The following is a 10,921-nucleotide window of genomic DNA, read 5'->3' as shown; positions in this document are numbered from 1 at the left end:
TGTATGTATACATTTTGTGAATAATTAAGAACAATGTATTTGATAAAATTGATACATTTCAAGATGTTTTGAATATAAGCAAAGTAATAAAGTTTTGGTGGAAAATAACAGTATTGTGAAGCACAAATGCAAACTATTTTTGGCATTTTTATTTGTGTATAATTTTAAATATGTTACACTAATTAGCTGTTTGAAAAGCTGAAAAGCATGTGCTACTTCACGGGATCTAAGATATTTAAAATTATTTTTACTCTTCCTTATATACATACCCTATGCCTTTACTTTTCATGCCTTTGACCTCTTGACAAACAAAATCAACTCTAAGGACATCCTCTCCCCATGAAACATCTAGCTTGAGAAAAATAACATTTGTCTAGTTATTGTATATTATTGGAGAGCATATATTGCAAGTGGGGCACTGCGTGTAACATGATGGGAAGAACAAGGAGTTGTATAAGAACTTTATATCTCTGAAAGACATTAGCATCTGGGATTTCAATCAAGTAGCCTACTGGCATATTGTAGGAATTATTTTTGTGCCACTACAAATTTAAAAGACTATCATCCAGTAACTTTTACTTCAGTGGTTATGAAGTATCCTGTGTGTTAACTATAGTTCTGCTTTTAATACACGAATCGTGAAACTGATACTGTCATCAGCAACTGGATTATGACATTATCATTTCTAGGCAAAAAGGTTTTCCTCACGACCATACTTAATACTGGATCACCACAAGGGTATATTTAGGTCCACTACACTTTTTTTTTCCACTCATGACTGTGTTGCCAGTTACAATAGCAGTTGTTGTTTGTTTGTTTTTTTGTTTGTTTGTTTTTTGTTTTTAATTTGCTGATGAGTCTGCATAAGGTTTTAGCTACATTAGCTAACTACCCGGCTAGAACTTTCTCATTTATAGATTCAGGAATTTCACCATTTTATTTTCCTAGAAATGGATAAATCAGCCTTATAAGAGCTCAGCAAGTTTAGCTACCTAGTTCTTGCCTATTGGCATTTGGTACTCGAAATCGATCCGTCAGCGCTCTGACAAGTCATTCATGACACTTTCTCGTTACATTACTGTGTAGACCTATACAAGAAAATGCAGCGAGCGTACGTTGACTATACACAACGTCCTTACACCACAATTTGCAGTGCATCGTGGGTACTTAACAATGAATAATGTACAGGGTGTTAAGTTGACTATTACTTAACATAGCTATCACCAACGTTTTGTTTTAGCTAGCTAACTAAGTATTTTATGTAAAATTACAGAAAGGACTGTAATGTGGCTTTTCATTGTTTCTAAACACTTGAAAAACATGAACCATTCTGTCTAGTTACAGTCGCGTGACTGTAATCTGTTGCTAGGGGAACGGACAGCATAGATTGTGTGGTAGAAAAGAGTTGACCATTTTGTGTACTTGTAGCTGTCGGTTGTTTTTGCTCTTTGCTGTTGCTGTTGGTTGATCTTTTGCTGTTCTAGTTTAGAAATCTGAGATTATGACACATACTTCACCGATCATCGTCCGATATGGTCCTTACGAATCGTGTGGTATTGTTGAACACAGGACATTTCGCCTAGAAGGTCTCCAAGGTAGATAACGCTAACTAGGTAGCTAAGCTAACCCTAGCTAACTTACCCGATATAAGATTTCATTTGTCTTATGGTCAATGTGTAATTAACCCCCTCTGTTCTGTCTGAGATAGCTGTGAAATTAAGGACATATATGATTAGGTTTGTTGCCTACAGCATCACGTACATCATTATAAAATTATACTTGATGGTTTTTGCTTTATCTTCGTAAGCGACTCTGAAAGAATGTGGCTACATCTGGGTTCTAGAAAAAACGTCAGAATGGAACCAGCTGGAACTCATGATCAACGGAGAATGCGTCTATAAATGTAACATTAACGATCTTGAATTCGGTAATAACCCTCATTCAGCATCAATAATAAATGGCACTTCATTGTCACAATGCAAATATTAGCAATTCGCATTTGATATTACTTTTTAATTTTTTTTTCTCGATCAGGTGTTCATCCCAATGTAGGCCTACACTTTATTGTTCTCTATACACATTGGCTTTCTGCAACCAGCAATTCCGTTTATGATTTTTAAACATTCTCTAAAACTATTAAGTTACTTTACTGGATAAATGTCTACCAATTATGTTTCACGAATTCACGAATACACATTCTTTATGATTTCATGCTCTATTGCCTATTGTTTTTGTTTTTGTTTTTGTTTTTTGTTTGTTCGTTTGATTGTGTTTTGTGCCTTTCAAGCTACATTTATAAGTATCTAAAGTGTTTGTTAATAGATAGGCCTAATATTATACTGAACTGTCAGCCACCAAGAATCCTTGGTTCCATTAAAGTTTTTCTTGGATTAATGACAGAACAGGATTTTGAAATGGTGAAAGCACAAAAAAGTGAAAGCTATTAGGAAAGTTTGTATAGATGTCTACACATATGATTTCATGCTTTTATTGCCTTTCTGTTGCCTTTTCAGTCACAATTATAGGCAAGGGTCAATTTTCAGTCACAAAATAACTGCATGCACAGCACCATAAAAATAACTGACATTACTATCCCTTTCTTCTCTATGTAATGTTTAGTCCTTAAATTTGGAGGTGACTCTCCTAGAGAGTGTATGATGGAGTTTCCTGATTACTAAGGAAATAGGACTTTGTAAATTAGTAAATGTAATATTTTCATGAAAAACTGAAAACTGTTGATAAAATTCTGTACAGTATGGGGGAATTTGTAACCCAGAAAAGCAAAGTATATACACAGTGTGGTGGCTGTGAGAAAATGTTGGTAGTAATATTTAATATATCTAACAAGTTATGTTTTCACTAGGGGGTGATGGACGACTTGATCCACTGTGTCAAGATGCCATAGACACAGTAAGGAGTGCATACCAACAACACCAAATATAATATGTATTTTGTGCAGTTTGATAAAAATGCTAACAAATATTTCACAATGTTAATTTTAGTATATTATTGTTAAGTAACCTTGTGGTCAGAAGTCACACCTCCATTTTGTGATAAAGATTCCACTGTTTTATATTAACCCTCTTTTTCTTTGGTATGGTTACATTGCTATATAGAGATACAACAGGGTAACTGTTCTATGTCCTGAACTGTAAAACATTTGTGCTTACACATTATCACATCTGAAAATAAATTCTGCATAACTTATTAAGACCTGCTTAAGCACATACATGGTACACCATTAACTTGTTTCTACAGGTTATGAGAATACTGTTGGGCAATAAACACTGCCAGTTAAATACAATCTAATTTTCCAAAGGAGACTTAACAATGGCATCATCAATTATTGTATTGCTCACTGTGTGAAAATATATGCAGTAAAACATAGTCTTATCTGACGTAAGATTACCAGTGCGTACTCTTCCTATTTATTGCTTCCTGTTTTTATAAGCACACTGATATTAACACTAAGTACATTCCCAATGCTGAACCTTCAAAGTATATCATAGTCCCGACAGGTAGAGTGTGTTTTGACAGCCACAAAGTATATTGTGGCAGCCAAAGAGAATATTGCTACTTGTCACTGTGCCATCTGTTTAATGTCTGCTGTACTTGTGAATATGACTGAATAGTCTATTTTTAGTTCCTCAAGCAGATGGAGATAATAGTGATATTCTGAATAGATGCATTAACATTCTAATTCTATGTCTAAATAAATATAGTGCATTGACAACACAGTTGAAGTAAACCCATGAGAAGAATGTTTAAATCAACAGATTAGAATCAAAAGCTCCTGCCTTCAAAGGCACCGAAATCAAATGCAGTGTCCATATCCTATTGAGCTCTGCCAAGTGAGCCAACTTGCTTCCAGTGGCAGGCGCTTCAGCAGTGTCATGGACAACGTACCTGAAAGAGGGAAGTTTAATTGGGACATGGAGACATGTTCTGCTTGAAGGATGTGAATGGTTATAAAGGAGGACATTAACCATATTGGTTTCTCATTGGACAGCACTGTTAGGAAAAATGGTCTTCATAATCACAAACTCATGTTCTTATGTTCTTCTTGACACCAAATGGATTCAGTGTTGCTATATGTCTGCTGATTTTGCCCTGATAAGATAAAAGGGAAATGGTGATATCTGAATATGTAGATATAAGAAAAAATTATCAAGATTAAAAGTGTCCGAATGTGACTTTGTGTTAGTAGTAGAAACTAATTTTTCCTTCAATTTTTTCTTTTTTAGTTTTACATTTGTTGATAATACCAGGTTTTTATGTAAATATTTGATCCCATTTTTTATCATCAATGTTAGCATGAGAATGCACTTTTAAACATATTTTACTTGTGCTCTGAATCCAAATTTAAATGCTTGTAGTTTTATTCCATATCTCTTGACAATACCACCAGACTCAGGAGGACAAAGTCCATACATGTTTCTCCAAAATGTGTGAGCTCAGCCACTATTTGAAGGCTCATCTGCACAAGTCTGCTGAATCTCATCACATTTGGAGAAAGGGTTTAACCACTTCACTTTCAGTGAAACTGAATATATCTGGCTGCCACAGGTGGTCTGCATGGATAACATATTTCCCTCTGCAAAAGAGAGGCAGTGACCCCTATCATCCAGTTTTCCATGAGAGTTTAACCAATTGCAATCACTGAACAACCAGGAGTGTATGCAGTACACTGTAATTTGCAAAATGTGTTTTAGTCACTCTTTGTAAGGCAGAAGTCTAAGCATTATGATCTTGTGTAGGTTTACAAAGCAGTTACTAACTGCTTTAATGTTTGCAGCTAGCCTTCAGTTGTCATTGCTATTTATGATTTTACTTTAATTACAAAAATCCTAAATGTAACACAGGAAAGACTAGTATATGAAGTTACAGGTCCCTGAATACAGCATTCTTTATTGGACATTGGTAGTTTTGGTGGTCACCTGCTCCAAGCAGACAATTGCAACAGTATCTTTTAGTTTGGGCTGTTGCCTTTCTTTTGCCAGTTCTTAGACTTCCCAGTGCAAAAAGATGTCTCTCTTCACAACATTTGGGTTTTTAGATGCAGAGCTCTCATCTGGTCTGATTGTTCTGAACTTTGTTCCTCTAGAAGAAATTATTATGCTTCCCCCTTTTATTCCCTCAAAAGACTGATAGATCTCAGTTGTCTAAAATTGTGTTAAGCAAATTCGGACACACCCATACTCATGAATTAAAAGCTGGAACGGGCCTCAGGGAGCCTCATACATCATCACAGTGAGACAGAACTAGTGTTTACTTTTATAAGTTTAACTTTGAAGAAATTGTACAGTGAATAAACCTCTGAAAGGTGTGAGTCCAACCAAGACAACAAATTAAGAGAACTTTTGTACAAAGCAAACACCAGCATCCCCAGATGGCCCGTTTAATTTGCTCAGGAAGAGATTTTCTCATGCTCCACAAAGCACTGCATCTATCTGCAACTGGGGAAGGCAATTACTGTAGCAGAAAACAAGTGTGTGGGGAGAACCCTGAAATATTCAGTTCATGCTGTTTTCTGCCCATCAGAACTGTCCTCATCGCTTTTATTACAGTAAGAAAAACTACAACCATTGCTCATAAGCCTAAGAATAAAATGGAGCACTTGGTTTAAAATAGCAATATAATTCAACAATTTACAACAAACAAATACTTGGGCAATGCTGAGATTGAACATCACAAATAAAAGTTGTAAGAAAATATTTGTCTGACTATAAAGGACAGTGTAACGCTGGCCCGAGCGCCACAGGGCGTGGTACAGACTGTGCAGACTCCCTCGCCAGTGAGAGTGATGTTTATTAACACACAACGCAGACATTAACAGTAGCACTCGATGTGCACATGTAACATTTATGAGTAACATGACTCCACACGTAACAAAGCTAACTAACATGCAACGGAAGATTATACAAACGGGCATAACAGCTACACAGACGTTTCCACATTACAGGGCTACAATAACCAGTACAGGTGTGTGTTCTCATGGAGGGTGTGGCTACAAACAAACTAACCCCCTGCACATGGCAGGCCATACCACGTGACTTGTGGGGGAGGAGCGTTCTGTGACAGACAGGAAACATGTTCTCTTTCTGGATTTCTGAAAGATAATAAAATCTGACTTCTTAGCACATGAAAGTAGTTGGCAGGTGTTGAGCAGATGACCATGATCCAGTTTGACCTCAAAGTCTCCAGTGAATTTCTTAATTATAAACAAATGCTTGTTTAGGACTGAACAATAATAATGCAACACAATTTGTAAACTTACAGACTTATTTCATAATGAAAAACTTAATGATGTTACACAGAATTTATATCTGTTGCTTTTTGTGACTTCAAGCTACTACACAGGTAGTTTTCACATGTTCATTATCCTACATTTCTCAGTCATATAGCACAAAAAGAAGGGTAGCCACATTATTTGGGCAAACCATGGAAGAATGTGATTTATGATTTTTGCATTTCAAATCACCAGCAAAAAGTGCATTTTCATTCATTCATTCATTCATTCATTCATTCATTCATTCATTCATTCATGTATTCATTAATAAAATTCTGATTCTGGTATATGTCCCTCCAATAGCTATCTGCGTGGGATGCTGACTGGTAACCTGTGCTCTTTCTATAAGACGTGAAGTTAAAGACTTCATCTTCTTAATCTGCTGTGCACTGTCATGAAAGCTCATTTGGGAAAGAACAACATTTTCAGTTCAGTCTTAACTTCCCACCAAGTGAGAACATGGGCAACACAGATGGCAGTGGCATTGTAAGAAACCAAAATCTGGCATTATTTGGCATTAAGGGGACATATATGAACTTGTAAAGCTCTACTCGACTAGTCAAAATAATTTAAAGAGTTACTCCTGTAAAAGTCCCAGATTTAGTTATAGCCATTCACAGTCTTGTAAGTACTTAACTTGCCTTGCCCATGGGACTCACACCTAAGCAATAAAACAAAAACATTAACGATGGTGTCATTCAGCATTCTCTAAACAGGTGTTGTTCAAGAGGTTCCTGTAAAGTGACTAAAGGACAGAATTCCTGTGAGTATCAGTTTGAACTATTTATAAGAGGATCACTCAGTGAATAGCAATCAGGGTCATCCTTACTCATCTGCAAGAAACGCTCAGGCTGTGCTGATGAATGCTCTGGGCCCTAGTAATCACACACAGAGACACACACAGAGACACACACAGAGACACACACAGAGACACACACAGAGACACACACACACAGACACAGCAAGCTAAGCTGAAGAGTTATAGCCTCATTTGGAAGGCCATGACTTGAGTCATCATCATTGATCCCTATACAATTACTTGGCCTTAATGTAGAGTTTTAAAAACATGGACACTTTTTTCTTTTCTTTCCTTTTTTTTGCTCTAGTACAGATTTGGTTCAGTGGTAAAACCGATATGGTCCACATGATTGAGGATAATTGTTGTTGCATAATTGTAGCTCTGATAGTAGGGCAAATACAACAATAACGCAACAACCTTTAATAATGCATGATAATATTAAACAACACCCATATTTTATTTCATTTGCTTGTATTATTGTAAAAGGCATTCAGTTATGAATTCTTTAACTCTGTTAATATGTACTTTATTAGATGATGATTTGGAAGTAATGAACTGGTCGAACTGATGAACTGGTCAATGGTGCCCTGTGCCATGTTGTGGAAGTCTCCAAACTGAACCTCCCAGCATACAAGGGCATTCAGACTAGCCATAGCAAAACACAGCTCAAATCCTACAATATGTTCTAATAATGAACCAGAATGACAATTAAAAATAGAATATAGCAAAAGCAAATGACTACATTACTTTAAACTGTAGTAAAATTAGTTATTTCAGAAATCAGTGACAAATAATATTATAATCTTTTCTACACCAACAGAATTGACCAAAACACACACATGCAATTTTGGAGGTTTCTCACCCAAACTACATACTCAGACAGAGAGCTGTTGCACACAGTGTAAGAGGCTTAGTTTTTTCCATAAATTATTCATTGGTGCACATATGTGTTTATCCACTTACTGGACATGGAGAACATGATGACGATGACTGCAAAGTTAAAGTGCAGTGTAATCACTACCATCCAATACAAGACAACTTTCAGACAACCAGGTGCCTTAAATTATTTTTAGGAAACCAAACAGCAAGAAGAAAATGCATTTTGACAAATGCCATCAAACTGAACATTGAATTTCGAGGAAGAATTTCTAGCTAGTTTAACTGTTAACTGCAAATGCTTAGGCTGCTTGAGGCCGTGATGATATGGCATGGATCTGTCAGAGAGGCAGAAAACATACCCATCTCCCTTAAACATCACTTCACCCTGCTGCTGTGTCAAACTATAGCAGAGAAGCTCACTCTCTGTGTCTCTGTCTGTCTGTCTCTCATTCTCTCTGTCCATCTCTCGCACTCTTTCTCTCTCTGTCCCTCCCTCTCCAGTCAGAGATAATGAGAGAAAGAGGAAAAGAAAAGAAGGGACAGTAGGTTAGCTCAGAGATGTGATGTGTATTGCCAGGTTGCTCAGAAACATTTCTAAACCACCCATCAAATCCAGTACAATGTAACAAGCATTTAACATTTCTTAAACATCACAGTACTGATTAAGCAGTAATGCGGCCAGATTCAGACAGAGAATGACAGTTTTTCATATAATAGACAAATAGATCAGCTTCAGATGACTATTTAGAGAGACTAGATAGAAGTGACTTCACAGAGAATCACATGTGCCCTGTTGCCTTGTAGATTTACTCTAATCATTCTAATGTTGTGGGTAAGGACTATATGGCACTGCTGGTCCTTTAGTTACACTTCAGAGTCCATTAGACACACGTTGCTTTCAAAGAATGAATCACAGAGGCAATGGGTAATTCACATTGTTAGATAACAATTGGAAATGGAGAGTGTAGCAAAGCAAAACAAATGGAGCAGGAATTAGCCATAATTGGAGTCTGTTTGCTGTGCTCATTTAATCACAGCTGTGATTTGAAAGTGGCTCTTTGTATTACAGTGCAATGGCCCTGTGGAGTCACCGTGGAAACACAGAGCAGCTAGGGGGTAAACACTGTCTCCACCTGTTATCAGTAAAGGGGCACGCACATTCACAAACACAGATGACTGAATCAATTACTCATAGCCATTAAGTCCCTTGGTAATGTCTGGGAACAGTAGACTGAAGCAAAGAGATGTATTTCCTCCTCTGGCCTCTGCAGGAGGCTTGCCAAAAGCAGGGTGACAGTGCACACATACACCAGTTCTCAGACAGTCCACATCAATAAACAGGCTTATGAGACAAGCTGCTTCTCCGACTGCATCTAACTAACATATTCTTTCAGAAATGTTGTAGATTAAAGCCTACATTACCTATAATAGCCTGTTTGACAGAGTTAAATCAGGAAAACCAAAAGTTATAAATATGAACTGGAGTAGCAAATAACATTGCTTATGGAGTTGTTTTGTGGCAAGAGAATTTTGCCTAACAATTCTCTGGGACTAGCAGTTTCACTTGAAGGCACAACAATACATAAACTCGGCCAGGTTCCTCTCACAGGACTGAAATTAGTCAAAGTGGGAGTGCATATGCCTGTGTCACACCTGTTGTGGTGTGTTATCAAAAGGGTTTCCTTCAGTGTCAACAGAAGCCATACTGTGACAGCACCATGTGAGTGTCCATCTCTCTCCCACAGGACAGTGAGACAGACTGATGTCATCTGCCACTGTAGAGACAATAAATGAAGCTGGGTGGCCGAATTTCACTCTGAATGATGAGACAGCTGGCTCATTGCGGTTTTTAGGTTAATGGAACTGATGAATTCAGTCACAGATGGTCACAGTCAAGGTACATTATAAATAAAGGTATCCTACCTCAAACACCCAAAGTGTGGGTTACAACTGTGTCTATTGTGGAACATTTTAAGTTTGTCTTTCAAAGCTCAGTCAGGGTGCAAGCTGCTTTAGAAGGCTTCCACATGGTGGTGTGCTTACCTGAAGGTTCCTTTCTCCACATCTTGTCCGCTCATGAATCTGATCTCTGAGCAGGGAGCCAAAGACCATGTACTAATTTGCTAATCAGGTCATTTCAGCCTTATAAGATCCTCAACAACCCTGGGATTTAACAGTGAAAACAGGTACAAAAAAGTCATAAAAATCCAGTCAAATTCTGGGTCTTAATATTCCATTTCCATCTTTCCATTTCCAAGAACCTCCCTATCAAGACCTGTTCATGAAGGCAGGGATACCCACCTTCAATCATGGAGGGCCAGAGTCCAGTATTGTATGATGATTTTCCTGCTAAAACTGATTCAACTAGTTAATTACCAGGTTTCGCATAGAACATATTCACCGATCCGTGTTGGTCTGTGGCTCTTCAGGAAAGAGGTTGGGCATCCTTGCAGTAAAGAAATCCCAGGTAACAGTGCTTACCATACAGGTTGATAGTAGTTAATCACCATCAATTAATGAGATACTTGTATGAGGACATGTGGCCAATATTCCTTGAGTAATACAAGGAAGAGAATAAAGCTCTCAAAGAACATCTTACTGACAACTAATCAACCATAACTTGATTCTTCAGACATCATAAAAAAAAAGTCCATAGAACGAATTTATCTTACTCAGTGTGGAGGACTTATGTACTGATTGGCAACTGGTGAGTGAGTGATTTGTATTCAGAGCCAGGTTTTAAAGAAGGATTGGTCAAAATGATTCAGTGGTAAGGATGATTTAGGAGTGTTTGGGGTCGACAGGCTTATGCTGGTGGCTTTAGTTTAATGGTCCCTGAGTGTGGCTGAATCATGCCTGTGGAGCTCCTCTATATTACATCTCAGTGAGGGAGTACTGAGACATCCCTGCATCTCTGCAGCTTCAGCATCATAAGGACCATTGCTAATCATACA

The 10,921-nt window shown here is 37.5% G+C and overlaps 1 protein-coding gene and 1 pseudogene across 1 annotated transcript; one reads left to right on the top strand and one right to left on the bottom strand.

The window, feature by feature from the left end:
* Nucleotides 1-1,373: 1,373 nt before the first annotated feature.
* c12h10orf53 (chromosome 12 C10orf53 homolog) lies at nucleotides 1,374-3,408 on the top strand. The gene is made up of 3 exons (XM_027017440.3): nucleotides 1,374-1,595; nucleotides 1,808-1,927; nucleotides 2,864-3,408. Exons 1-3 carry the CDS (start codon nucleotides 1,502-1,504, stop codon nucleotides 2,941-2,943), a joined length of 294 nt encoding a protein of 97 aa, XP_026873241.2. The 5' UTR covers nucleotides 1,374-1,501; the 3' UTR covers nucleotides 2,944-3,408.
* Nucleotides 3,409-3,548: 140 nt separating this feature from the next.
* On the bottom strand, nucleotides 3,549-5,239 carry LOC145660304 (2-oxoglutarate dehydrogenase-like, mitochondrial; annotated as a pseudogene).
* Nucleotides 5,240-10,921: the final 5,682 nt, after the last annotated feature.

Source organism: Electrophorus electricus, chromosome 12, assembly GCF_041902795.1.
Source record: "Electrophorus electricus isolate QZ-2024a chromosome 12, ASM4190279v1, whole genome shotgun sequence".
Taxonomy (NCBI): domain Eukaryota; kingdom Metazoa; phylum Chordata; class Actinopteri; order Gymnotiformes; family Gymnotidae; genus Electrophorus; species Electrophorus electricus.
Note: the sequence above shows the minus strand (reverse complement) of the source record. Positions and strands in the feature narration are given on the sequence as shown.

Bases quoted from the DNA above. Each gene is read 5' to 3' on its own strand.
- c12h10orf53 (XM_027017440.3), top strand. From the start codon at position 1,502: ATGACACATACTTCACCGATCATCGTCCGATATGGTCCTTACGAATCG. The intron at 1,596-1,807 runs GTAGATAACGCT...TATCTTCGTAAG, and splicing joins TCGCCTAGAAGGTCTCCAAG to CGACTCTGAAAGAATGTGGC. The intron at 1,928-2,863 runs GTAATAACCCTC...TGTTTTCACTAG, and splicing joins CATTAACGATCTTGAATTCG to GGGGTGATGGACGACTTGAT.